The sequence below is a fragment of the Orycteropus afer genome, unplaced genomic scaffold, assembly GCF_000298275.1.
Source record: "Orycteropus afer afer isolate SDZICR_OR568_19922 unplaced genomic scaffold, OryAfe1.0 scaffold00074, whole genome shotgun sequence".
NCBI classification, from domain to species: Eukaryota; Metazoa; Chordata; class Mammalia; order Tubulidentata; family Orycteropodidae; genus Orycteropus; species Orycteropus afer.
This window is the reverse complement of record NW_006921661.1, coordinates 7,329,214-7,343,255: the sequence shown is the minus strand read 5'-3', so window position 1 is coordinate 7,343,255 and position 14,042 is coordinate 7,329,214. Positions and strand designations below refer to the sequence as shown.

The 14,042-nt window shown below is 38.0% G+C and overlaps 1 protein-coding gene across 1 annotated transcript in view; it reads left to right on the top strand.

Annotated features, from left to right (window-relative positions):
* The window catches only part of PPME1 (protein phosphatase methylesterase 1), an 84,276-nt gene that overhangs the window by 27,286 nt on the left and 42,948 nt on the right, over positions 1–14,042 (top strand). Inside the window, exons 2-3 of the mRNA XM_007940947.1 lie at positions 9,796–9,889; positions 10,464–10,556. Of these exons, the coding sequence (XP_007939138.1) occupies positions 9,796–9,889; positions 10,464–10,556 (187 nt within the window). The remainder of the gene's footprint in view (positions 1–9,795; positions 9,890–10,463; positions 10,557–14,042) is intronic.

Genomic DNA, 14,042 nt, shown 5'->3' with positions numbered 1-14,042 from the left:
AAAGAAAATATAATTCAGGGTTGTGTTAATATTTGTAAAGCCTAGTATGTATACATGCTTGGCTTATTTCATTTAATCCTTCTCATCCCCTTAATTAAACCAGCTTTTCCTTAAACAAAAAAACCATGGTTTAAGATACGTAAAGCCACTTTTTCGTCAGCTTTCTGTGTTATTCACCTGAACCACAACATTATTATTATTTTAATTTCATTACAAATGGCCTGTGGTTAAGTTGACTTGAGGAGAGCGATACCCAGAGAGCCTTGTAATATTTCATAATACATTAATCAACAACCTACTTTACAAACTGTGTTACAAAATACAGACCCATCTTTAAGTAGGAGAGGCTCTGTACTCACATTTTTTTTTCCCACTGAATATTGGAAAATTGTAATCTTTTATCAGATAATTAAATAGCAAGCAGATTTGTACCTTTTGCCTCTTCTCTATCCAGGTCAATACTTAATAAGAATTGTACTTTGGAATTTTATAGCTTTCAATTTAATAAAATCTTCATACCAGTAATCATCTTCTTAAATCCTTTCCTGGCCTGATTCTACCCCCATATGTGCCTAAAGTAAGATTAGGTATTTCATCTATGAGTGCTCATCACACAGTAGGCTTATTTCTTTCATAACTGTAGCGTAAAGTGACTTTATTTTCCCCCAGGCATGAGCTACTTGAGGACAAAAACCAAGTTTAGTCATCAATGGGAACTTCTGTCCTGGTGATTTCCTTAGTGCCCAGAAAATGTATTAAGAGCTGACATGGAGGGCATACTCAAACATCTGTTTAATTGAATTGTAATTAAATTAGTTGCTTATATAAGCAAATTAGGGAGCTCTGGTGGCGTAGTGCCTAAGGCATTTCACTGCTAACCAGAAGGCTGGTGGTTCAAACCCACCAGCCACTCCTCGCAAAGAAGGTTGGGCAATGTACTTCTGTAGTGATAACACCTCGGAAACCCAAGAAGGGGTTGCTAGGAGTCAGGTCTGACTCAACGGCACATAACAACAACAACAGAGAATGAACACCTAACCATGAGCCACCAAGTCCCCATGAGGCCTGAGCTACCCATCATGAACTGGGTGTTGTCTGACCCACAGAGTCATAAAGTTGGACATGCACAACAGCACTCTATCATTAAATAGAAGTGGTATATCAGAGGTCAGGCTCAAGCAGGACCTGAAGACACAAGTAAGTTGCATGAGGAGGTGGCCCAAATGCCTATGGTCTTCACTCCAGGCACATTACCTTCCCTTTCCCAGTCTGCACCTATGGCCTTATGGGGAGTTCCTTATGATCAGTTGACTGAAGAAGAGAAAACTCATGCCTGGTTTACAGGTGGTTCTGCGCCATATGCAGGCACCACTTGAAAGTGGACAGCAGCAGCACTGCAGCCCCTTTCTGGGTCTTCCTTGAAGGACAGTGGTGAAGGGAAATCCTCCCAATGAACAGAACTTCGAGACGTGCATACAGCTGTTCACTTCACGTGAAATAAGAAATGGCCAGATGTGCGATTATATACAGATTCATGGGCTGTGGCTAATGGCTTGGTTGAGTGGACTTGAAAGGAGCATGATTGGAAAATTGGTGACAAGGAAATGTGAGGAAGAGGTATGTGGATTGATCTCTCTTCAGAGTTGCTTATATAAGCAAATTAGGGAGCTCTGGTGGCGTAGTGCCTAAGGCCAAAGGAGTAAAGATATTTGTATCTCATGTGAATGCCCACCAAAAGGTGACTTTGGCAGAGGAGGACTTTAACAATCAGGTGGATTGGATGACACGTTCAGTGGAAACCAGCCATCCTTTTTCCCCAGTTACTCCTATCATTGCCCAATGGGCTCATGAACAAAGTGGCCATGGTGGCAGGGATGGAAGTTATGCATGAGCTCAGCAACATGGACTCCTACTTACCAAGGCTGATTTGGCTACCACCACTGCTAAGTGCCCAATCTGCTAGCAGCAGAGACCAACACTGAGTCCAAGATATGGAACCATTCCTCATTCTATCATGCCCTGTGATTAAAGTCAATAGAAAATTGCAGCAACCCAATTCTGATATGACTGCTAATGGCCCAGACCCTTCAGGAATGAAGGTTTTGGTCACCCCACCAGGCAAAGAACCACGACCAGCTGAGGTGCTTGCTGAGAGCAAGGGAAATACAGAATAGGTGATGGAAGAAGGTAGTTCTGAATATCAGCTGCGACCACGTGACTAGTTGCAGAAATGAGAACTGTGGTTTTGTTATATTTCTTCATTGTATATATGTGCATCACATATTTTTGTTTCCTTCTGTAATGAACTGTGAAATGTAAATAAGGTTAATGTGTTTTGGTTGTACATGTGTTAGGGTGTCATGTTAGGCACAAATATGACTTTATAATTGTCTTTATTTAGAGATTATATATGGTTAAGAAGATTTGTACAACTGCCAGTTGACAAGGAGTGAACTGTGATAGTTGGAGCTGTGTGTCAATTTGGTTGGACCATAATTCTGTTTGGTTTAAGCAATTGTGATGTGGGTTGTTCCAGTGATGGGATCAAATGTATATGTTTTGAGCAGACAGTCCGTTGAAAGGGAGTTTCCCTAGGGGTGTAGCCTGCTTCCAGTATATTTATGGACATCCTGGGGAAAGAGACACTCTTCTGTGGATCGGGGTTCTGTTGTTCTGTCTACAGCTGTCCGTGAGGGAACAATCCACCATTTGGCCTGGAGATCTTGGATTCGTCATTCGTTGGAGTCAACAGCGAGTATATTGCTGCCAACCTTGAGCTCCTCAGCCCCTGTAGCTGCAAGTCGGGAAAAGCCTCCAGCTTGACATTTTGTGGTAGTTCAGTTTTGTGTCAGTTCAGTTTTGTGTCAACTTGGTAGGGCCTGGTTGAGTGGTTGGGCAGCTGGATGTGGTATTCACCATGATGAGACTGGCAATCAACTCCATGGTGTAATCTACTATGAGTAGCTGCCTTAGGGAATGTGTTCTGCTTCCTGCAGAAGCCTTGGGGAATGGTCTCTAGCTTATGGCACCTTGAACCCTGCATATAGCCATGTTGTTAGCTGCCTGACATGCTCAGCCAACCTGGGACTTAAAATGGACTTAAATGAATGGCCTGCCGTGTGATTGGTAATATCGGGACTGTGCCTTGTTACTTGTCAACCTTGGGCTTGGCAGCCTCAGCAACCAGCAGCTGTCTGGGTGAAGAAAAGCCTGTAGCTTCAGCGGGCTGGGAGCTGGAGGCAGAGCTGAAGCCCAAGGCTGAGGGACTTTCACCCAGCCGCTAGAGCCTGGCACTTTGAACTTGGACTTAAAGCCTCCAAACTGTAAGAGAATAAACTCCTGTTTGTTAAGGCCATCCCATTTGTGATACATTCGTGTCAGAGCGGCACTAGCTAACCAGAACACATTTGATCCAAGAGCTTGGAACTTGCCAGCTTCTATAAGTGTGTGATCCATTTTTCTAAGATAAATTTCCCTTTCTCCGTGTATATAAACTTTACTGGTTTTGTTTCCCTAGAGAACCTAGTCTGACACAAGCCTTAAACTCTGACCCTAAACTTGCTTGTTTTCTTCCTGTTGTATTACTGTCTAGGTATAATTGTAATTTATGTAAGGTCTGATTGCTGGGTTATGTCATACACATTGATTATAAGGGTGAGCAGCTACATTTAGCCTTTGTAAAACTTCAAAAAGCCTTGCATTCTGTTTTCTTTTTTGCTTCATTAATGATGTCTCACAGGCTGTGATTTTGTTTGAACCCAGATCATTTAAGAAAAATTTTCCTCATTCTTTTTTTCTCTTTACTTTTAGGGCTCTGGAAGAAGAAGTTATTAATTATGCTATTGTCATTGTAGGATGGGTGGTAGAAATAAAATTTAAGCTTTTTTTTTTAACTTAGGCAAAGCAGAGTTCTTTACTGAGGTGTAAGATTACAGTTCTTCTTCCTGTGCATGGGCTGTCTGTCTTTATCTATCCACTTAAAGCATGGTCTATTTTTGTGTGGTTTAGATTGGAAGTTCCCATGGATTAGGTATCTTACCTAAAAATGGTGTTAAGTGAGTTAAGTTTTTATTTGATTGAAACCATGTCATATATTGGGCCAAGTATCCTGTTCTGTCTAAAGCAAGACGTAATGTGAAATGCTACTATTTCTATTTATGGATTCTGTGATGCCCAGTTATGAGACAATTAATATACTAACCAATGGCCAACATAGAAAAGTAACAGGATTACAAACATATAATGAATTCCTATTTAATAAATTGGAACTCTTTTAAAAAGGCTTTCTGTGTTCTGTGGGAATGGCATCAGAGAAACATAAGAATAGTCTTTGATTATTCCTTCACACTCCACCCTCCTACTCCTTCCCATCATTATCATCGCTGCTGTAAACCCCCCTGCGGCCACGTCCCATTGTGGGATTCTTCTAGTGTATCCTCCACAAAGCTGCCACAGATCTTCTTAAAATATAAACTTGATTATGTCACACCCAACGTGAAATCTTTCAGTGATTCTTTGTAACTATTAGGAAAAAGCCAAAATTCTTAGCATAGTACAGTGCTCGTTGGCTAAGAGCATTCATAATAAGATGTGCTAAGGTTTATTGACTGAGTGTATAATATAATCTGCAACATTATTTTTCATTGTCATAACTCTTTGTAGCAGGTAAGTATAATTATAGTGTGTGTAATATATATTTTTTTTATATATGTATTTTAAAAATGAGGTCACCATTTTTTTTTCTGGATCCCCAGGATGGCTTAGATGCACATCTGTGTTCCATAGCACCCCAGGCTTCTCTCTATTATAATAGTTCTTCTTACCTAACTCCACTACTAGATTTTAAGTTTTTCCAAGGCAGGGACCTTATCTTTTTCAGCTTTTTTTCCAGGGAGTTAGGATGGTACATAGCATGTTGTTGAGAATATACACGGCAAAACATACACTAACTCATCAGTTCCAACATGTATAGTGTAAAAAAAAAAAAGATACATGTACAGTTTAGTGATACTGATTATATTCTTCGGCTTGGCAACCATTCTCGCCCTCCTTTTCTGAGTTATTCTTCCCCCATTATCATAAATTCATAGCCCTTTGAGGTTCCTAGTAGATAGACTTGTAATAAATGTTTATTGAATAAAGAAAATAATCAAATCCCAAATCCAGCTGTTCCATAAGACAAGTAATTAACTTGATATGCAGACATTGTTTTTTGTTTTAGGAAGAACCTTTTCTAAATTCTAATACTGAGTTTTTCTTTCTTTCTTTTTTAATTGAGATTTAATTCACATATTGCAAAATCCACCCTTTTAAAGCTTACAATTCAGTGGGTTTTCCTATGTGGCCTTTTTTGACTGGCTTTCTTTCATTTAGTATGTTTTCAAAGGTTCATACATGTTATGACATGTATAAGTACTTCATTCCTATTTATGGCTGAATAATATTCCACTGTATGGATATGGGTACTGAGTTTTACATATGCCAGTCCTGGAAGTATGCTTTCTTATGGTTTCTGTATTTTTATAAATGGAAGCATGTTAGTATCACTTTCATTTTTTCTTTCTTAAGTCTTCCTCTCTCCTCTTTTTGAAACAATCACAATACAAAGAAATGTTTTTCCCTGAATCTCTTGAGAGTGACTTGCTTACCTGATGGCCCATTTACCCCCAATTACTTTTGGTGTGGAGAGCTCTGGTAGCGTAGTGCCTAAGGCAACTTGACTGCTAACCAGAAGGCTGGCGTTTCAAACCCACCAGCCACTCCTTGGAAGGAAGACAGGGCAACATACGTCCATAGTGATACTGCCTCAGAAACCCAAGGAGGGGTCACTGTGAGTCAGGTGTGACTCGACGGCATGTAACAACAACAACTTTTTGGTATGTATTTCCTACAAAAAAACATATTCTCTTACATAATCACAATATGACAATCATAGTTAGGAAATTAATATTAATACATTATTATCATATACTCATCTGACTCCATTTGAGTTTCATAAGTTGTCCCAAAAATGTCTTTTATACCAAAAGAATCTAATTTAGAATCATGTGTTGCTTTTAGTTGCCGTATCTTCAGTATCTACTAAAAGCCAGGTCTTTCCAGACTTTTATGACCTTGACACTTTGTAAGTTATCAGCCAATTATATTTTAGAAGGTATCTTAATTTAGATTTGTCTGATGTTTCCACAATTAGATTCAGATTATGCATCTATAGCAGGAATGTCCTAGAATGAGCTTCTCATTGAATTCTATCAGGTGATGCATGATTTCAGTTGTCCCATTACTGATTACAGTAGTGTTCATTAGACTTCTCTACTATATGAGTCGGGTCCGACTCGACAGCACATAACAACAACTATGAAGTTACTCTTTTTTCCATTTTAATTGAGAAATACAGTATTTTGTGGGGATGTATTTTGAAACGATCCAACTTTAGGTTTATTCATTTGTTTATATCTGCATTGACTTGGGGGTGTGTGTGTTTTGATTGCATTCAATAGGTTATAATCTGTTACTATCATTATTTATTTTGATGCTTAAATTGCCCTAAGTTTGGAAACACTTTCATGCTTTTTAACACAATATGTTCCAGGCCCATCTTGCACTTTTCTTAATCAGCCTCTAGCATCAGCTCTTTTAGTGGAAAATTATATTTAGAAGTCACAATCTGAGTACTAGGTATGCATCTTGCTATTGGATTGTTGCTGCTCCCATGCCCTCTCAGTGAAATATACATCTACACAGATACATACATTATTTGACATATTTATATGTTATGTTTGTTATGTGCCGTTGAGTTGTCTCTGACTTATAGTGACCCCTCCTTGGGTTTCTGAGATGGTATCACTACGAAAGTAGATTGCCCAACCTTCCTTCTGAGGAGTGGCTGGTGTGTTTGAACCGCCAACCTTCTGGTTAGCAGTCAAGTGCCTTAGGCACTACACCACCACAGCTCCCGTGTATTTATATGTTGTTGTTGTTGTTTGCCGTCGAGTCGGCCCCGACTCATAGCGACCCCTCCTTGGGTTTCCGAGGCAGTATCACTACGGAAGTAGTAGGTACCTGTATTTACAGAGTTGTTGGGTATAGTGTAAATGGTATATATCTGTATTATATAAATATTAAAGAACTGTACATCTACTTATTTCTGTATCTATCTGTATACATTGAAATGAGTTTACATGCATACATTCAATTTCAATATATCACCATATGGTTTGTTCTAGTTTTCTCTTTTTCTATACTTGTAACTTCATTTTTCACCAGAGGAGCTCTGGTGGCATAGTGGTTAATGCTTTTGGCTGCTAACTGAAAGGTTGGCAGTTCGAACCCACCAGCCACTCCATAGGAGAAAGATGAGGCAGACTGCTTCCAAAAACATTTACAGCCTAGGAAACACTATGAGGCAGTTCTGCTCTGTCCTGTAGGATCACTATGAGTTGGAATTGATTCAATGCCAGTGGGTTTTGGTTTCTTCAACAGTGAGAAACCTGGTTTCTGTTATTCATAATGTATTTACATATAAGTGTATCAGTCAGATATCTCCTATCTCTGTCACCTCCTCCCCATAAGAACATCCCTCCTTGCTTAGGCTCTGACTCTTCATTCTGGTCCTGTGCCCCAACTTTGTCCCACACATGAATACCTTCCTTAACTCTGCTTAACTCTGACATCGCATGGTGGGTTGGCTCCATGCTTAAATGTTTACCTTGCTCTGTTTGGGTTCTAACTTGCCATGCCAAGCTGTCCCCTAATCCTGCATGGATCCCCTTTTCATCCCACTTTGGCTTAGACACTCCACTCAGGCCATCCCTCATTGTGGACATCTTCACCTTTTCGGGTTGTGACACTCTACACCAGTCTGTTTCGCCACATGGGACACTCCACTTGGGATCTTATAACCCACTTGAGACCAGCCTCCCTTCCTGCCTCCACCAGCATGTAGGTACTTTTTTCACAGTGCTCAGCCTCTAATTCCTAAACCAGATCACCCCCTGGTGTGGACATTCTTCTTACTCTGCTTGGGCTCTGATACCACCCCAGGCTGGGCTACCCTTCAGTGTGGACACCCTTCCCAACTTGCTTAAGATTTAACCCCCACAACACGAGGCTACCACATGAATATCCTCTTCTTCCTATTTGGGTTTCAATACCCCATAGTAGGTCCACTCATGCTCTGATCTTCCGGACCGACCACTCCTTCACTGCAACACCCTCCCTACCTGCTGGGGCTCTGAATCCTTACATCAGACTATTCTCTCTTGCTCTGGCTGATGCTCCATTCAGTGCAACCACAACCCCCCCCCAACACACACACACACACACACAGACCTCTCTAAACCTTCCTTATTCTGTTCTTAATGGTTTTAGAACTGAATTGTTCAGAAGAAGGGAAAGCATCAATTCTTTGACCTCACTGAGATATTTTAACTGGCTGATTTGTTTTACTACCAACTTGTACTATGTGGGAGTATCAAATGAGCCTAACATCCTTCTGATGACATAAAAAAGTTATTCATGTTTAATATGGTTTATAGGTTACTTTTATAAGAAACTTTTCTTATACATGCTTTGAAAATAGAGTTCATTGTTCATAAATTACTAATGAGATTAGTTCAATTCAGAGTTTCAAAACATACTGTTTCTCAACTAACACTGTATTTTACCTATCTTTAAAAACATGTAGAAACAACCCAAGTGTCTATTAGCAGATGAATGGATAAATACAATGCAATATATACATACAATGAATTACTGAGTTGTAAGAAGGAATGAAGTTATAATACATGCTTACAACATGAATAGACCTTGAAAACATAGGCTGAGTGAATTAAATCAGACACTAAAGGATAAATATTTTATGATTCCATTTATATGAAATGTATAGACAAATTCATAGAGACAAAAAGTATATTAGTGGTTACCTAGGGCTGGAAGATTTGGGTGGGAAAACTGGTGACTTCTAAGATACAGGGTTTCTTTTTAGGGTGCTAAAAATATTCTAAAAATGACTATGGTGATGGTTGGTATCCTTCAACATATATAATTATTTTTATATAGTTCTTTCTACCCAAATGGTGGCATATACATTGTTTATTTTACATATTCATATATAAAGAATTTCATTAGTACATAATAATTTTTTCCTTCTTTTTACAACTGAATAGTATTTCTTTATATACCACCATTAATTTAGCCAATTTCCTGCTGATGTACATTTTAGTTGTTTCCAGTTTTCCTCTATTACAAACATAGAATAAATAAGTCATTTTACTTCTGTGTGAGCATACCTTTGGATAAATTCCTAATAATTTAGGGTATTAATATTGCTCTTTCTCCTCCATGAATGTTGTACATTGCTTGTTTAGGAAATGACAAAAAGAAGTATGAAAGAGTGTGAGAGATTAAAGGTGTGAGAATCAATAGTAACCAAAATGGTTATAACAGGAATATTATTAAAATGGGGTGAGAAGATACAGATGAGCCTAAGCCAAGAGGAATGAGAAAAAACTAGCGGGTTTTGTGGTATGTATATATATGGAACTTATTTCTCATTAAATTATCCAATCAATTAATGCTCTAAAATTCTAAAATTAATATTCTTAAATCTATATTTGAGCTTATTTAGACATTTTAATGTGATGCTTTGTTTATAAAAGCTCTTCATATCTTTAAGAAAAAAATACCCTTGCTGTTTTCATTTCAGATTTACATTTAGCATTTGTTGACCAAGATTTTATCTTTTCATGCATAAATAATTTTTACTTGAAATGTACCTTTTTCTTTACCCCTTAGCCCTGGAAGAAAGCGGGACTTTTCCCCTGTTTCTTGGAGTCAGTATTTTGAGTCCATGGAAGACGTGGAAGTAGAGAATGAAACTGGCAAAGATATATCCTTTTGCATATATATGATATATGGCTTTTTCTTTATAAGCTTATTACATTGTCTAAGTTAGAAAACTTGGAAGTTTCTAAAATATTCTTTATTCTTGTTATTTATTTCATTTTATTCCCCACCTATACAACATAGAATATTTCCTTTAAGTACATGCCAATATCTCATTGGCTATAATTGTCTAATGCATGGGAAAGGATTAAGAATTAAATTACCCAATATATACCTGAACCTGATAGGTTTCTTAAAGGGTCCAGGGAAAAATTTTAAGAGTCAAGTGTGTTGAACCTGTTTAGCTTTTAGAAACCAAAGACTGTTCTTCAATTAGAGTAAAGAGATTTTTTTTTCCTCCTTTATTGGAAAAATGGGTATATACTGACTCCATGCTTCAAAATCAGAGGTTTGGTGTCTCAGAAGCTTAACTATTTAAGTTTCTCTTAATTTTGGAAGTCTGTAATTTTACATGTAGCTTAGTACTATCTGGGTTTTCTTATCAGTATTATTATGACTAAATAGTTGAAAACATCTGTGAGTGAAAACTTAGATCTTTCGTCTTTAACTGTTCATACACTTTTCGCATTTACAAGAGTGGTTCAGAAGGTCCAGTCCTACTTCTTCTGCACGGAGGAGGCCATTCTGCCCTATCCTGGGCTGTGTTCACAGTAAGTAAGTTGTTGATAGTAGAAGCTGATCTTGGCACAATCATTGTTTCCTTCTGGATGAACCTCAGTCTAACTCTTCTATATGGCTTGATGTAAGAAAGAGGTTTGAGTGGATACCTGAATATTTATCTTAGCAGGGACAAGATCGTCATTCGTTTAAACCAGAGGTTTTTAACTAGGTGTGACTTGTTTTCATGGATTCTTGAAACAAATACTATGAATTTGTATATATGTGCACTAAATGAGGGGAATGGAGTACTTGCCTTTTCAAAAGTATAGGGGTCTGTATCCAGTAATCTCTATATTGGGTTGTGAGTAAACAGACATTATTCAGGTACTTTAGATAGAGATACAGATATCCCTTGCTTTCTGAAAGTTTGCTTTACATCAGTTTGCTTTTACGAAAGACCTACCTTACATTAGTATCTCTTTTCACTAGCTGAAAGAAATATGAAGAGGATTTTCTCTTTTACAAAAAAAAAAGACAACTAGTGTTCAGTATTTGTTTTGCAGTGTGCCATTAAGGAGGCAGTATGCATCCTGAGTAGCAGGAGTGTCTATACCAAGCTCCTTTCCTGGGAACTATTCTCAGCATTAAGCTGCCATAGTTTTGAACTGTTTCTGTGAACAACTACATGTTTGTGTTATTTTAGAGTTTATGTGTTTGGTATAATTAAGTAGGGGTTTTTTGGGGGGTCTAGAATACTCAAAAATTTTCCCTTTATAAATTAATGATAATTACTTTTTCACTTTATGCCATTTCAGCTTATAAAAGTTTTCATAGAAACACTCTTCTTTCAGATAGTGGGAGAAAACCAAACCCACAATGCTTCTCAGTTTTTCTCCCTTGCAGAGCTTATTGTACATTGCACATGGAGATGGCACATAAATATTTGGAAAATGTTTCTTTTTTTAAAAAAAATAATGCCTTATATTTTAATGGCACTTGTGAGCTACTGGGAAGTAAACAATATTTAGTTGATGATATCCTGGCCTAGAGTAGAGGATATATGTCTGTGTGAATGCTGCGAAGCATAGATCTTCCTAATAGCCTTTCTCTAGGGTGGGACAGCCCATGTGTAAGGGGAGACACTACAAAGGAAGATGCAACATTCATATCTAAAATGAAGTTGTCATCTCTTCTTGTGTGTATCAAGCAGATATATATTACTCTTGACCACTAGAGAGCCTAAAGGACAAAAAATGGGAGGAAGTGGGAATGCAGCACTAGATACCTGGAGCATTGTGACTGTAGGGTTTAGGAAGGCCCTGAACGTATTACCTTGTTCTTGGCAGTGGGAATTACTAGGTTTGAATATAAAAGTACCTTCCTATCTCTTTTATTATACTGTGAATTCCTTGAGAACAGGAATTGTGTTATTCCTTTTTATTTCCCAAATGACTGAAACAATTCTTTTTTTTTTTTATTAGGATTTGGGTGAAGATTTACAGAGTAAATTCACTTTTCATACAGCAGTTCACATATACTTTGTCTCATGTCATTGACCAAAATTTACAATGCAGCAGCTCCCCTCCCACTTCCTCCCCATAGTTACCTCCTCCCAGTGTCCATCCCTTCATACTCTTCGAGAGGCCCATTGTCTGCCAACCCTGTATATGATCTTGGATACACTCTCCATTTAGACATACATAATTGTTTAGCTTGTTCACCCATCTATCCGTCCCTATACCCATGTTTGCTTTCATTGACAACTCAGTATTGTATTTACAAAGGGGTTCATATTTGTTGTTTGTACTGCCCATGTAACTCTCTCTGTCTTTCTCATCCTCAATGCTGCCATATTGGTCACTCACATTTGGTACATTGCCCTTCTCTTCACCCAAATCAATATTTATCTCTATCTGTCTAACAGCATTCCCTCCCCTTCCCTCCCACCCCTGGTAACCAACAAAGAAAATGTCCTCCAATATATAAACCTTTCCTTAACTTTCACAATAACGGACTAATACAATATTTGTCCTTTTGTGACTGACTTATTTCGCTCAGCATAATGTCCTCCAAGTTCATCCACGTTATGCGGTGTTTTGCAGATTCTACATTATTCTTTAGCGTTGCATAGTATTCCATTGTGTGAATGTACCAAAGTTTGGTTATCCATTCCTCAGTTGTTGGACATCTAGGTTGGACTGAAACAATTCTTGACATGTAGGTACTTACTTAGCAGTTATTAAATGGCCAAGTGATTTAGCTGGTGTCTTGTTTGTACTTCCTTTCTTTTTAGGATGTAGCTGTAGGATTTGCCCATAATTGCCAGGCTTTTTCATGTCTCTGGACCAGCACTGTCCAGTAGAAATATAAAGAAAGCCACATATGTTATTTTAAATTTTCTGTAGTCATATTAATTAGGTAAAAAGAAACAGATGAAATTAATAATATGTATTTTATTTAACCCAGTATATCTAAAATACTATCATTTCAACAGGTAATACCAACATAAAAAAATTGAGATATTTTACATGCTTTTTATATTAAATCTTTGAAATACAGTATGTATTTTGTACTTAGAACATATCTCAATTTGATCTAGCCACACCTCATGTGCTTAGTAGCACAGCTCTAGCCATTACATTCCTCCTTAACTTGGTTGTGAGCTCTTTGGAGGTAAAGGCGACCATGGCTTATTAATGCCTGTCATATACTGTATGCTCAAGGAATGCTTTTTGAATGAGTAACAGCAGCACATGCTTATTTCTAATGTAGCAGCTCTAGTAATAAACATACCCAGTTGCCCTGAGCAGTCACACCAAGGTCAGCGCCAACAGAAATGGCTTATATTTCTTAATTTGCCTGACTCTGCACTAAGCTAATGTACTGTCACTAGTTAGCTAACACATTGGAGACCTGAAAAGAAAGAGATGTGTGACTGGGGAGAGGAAAAAGGCACCATCTTGGCATGTCACATTGATAAAACTGCATTGTAACTTACAGGGTATAATGATTTCAGGCTCTGCCTCATAAGAAATTTAGCAAAAAGTAATCTGTACATAGGAAACACTTTGTTCTGAGGATAGTACTTTAAGAAGATTTTAGAAAATTTTGAGAATTACATATGTAGGCCAGAGGTAGTCTCACTATAATTTCTGAACTTATAATTAGCTCCCCCAGTACTCAAGCACAAGTGCAGAGCTAATATTACCTATTTGTGCGTGCAGGGTCCTTAGAGGTGAGGTACCTCAGAAAGGCTAAAACAGATTTTCCATGAAACCAGCTCTTGATACTAAGTGAAGGAAATAATGAACTAAGATTCAGGCAATGCAATTTTTAGTTGTTATTTTTACCTGTACTGGTCATAAGGCCTTAAGGAGCTCCTAGTGTTTAAGGACGTGGAACAAGGGGTATCATAGCTGTTATCAGATGGATCTTGGCTTAAGGCAAAGAATACCAGAAAGATATTTACTTGTGTTTTATTGACTATGCAAAGGCATTTGATTGTGTGGATCATGACAAATTATGGATAACATTGA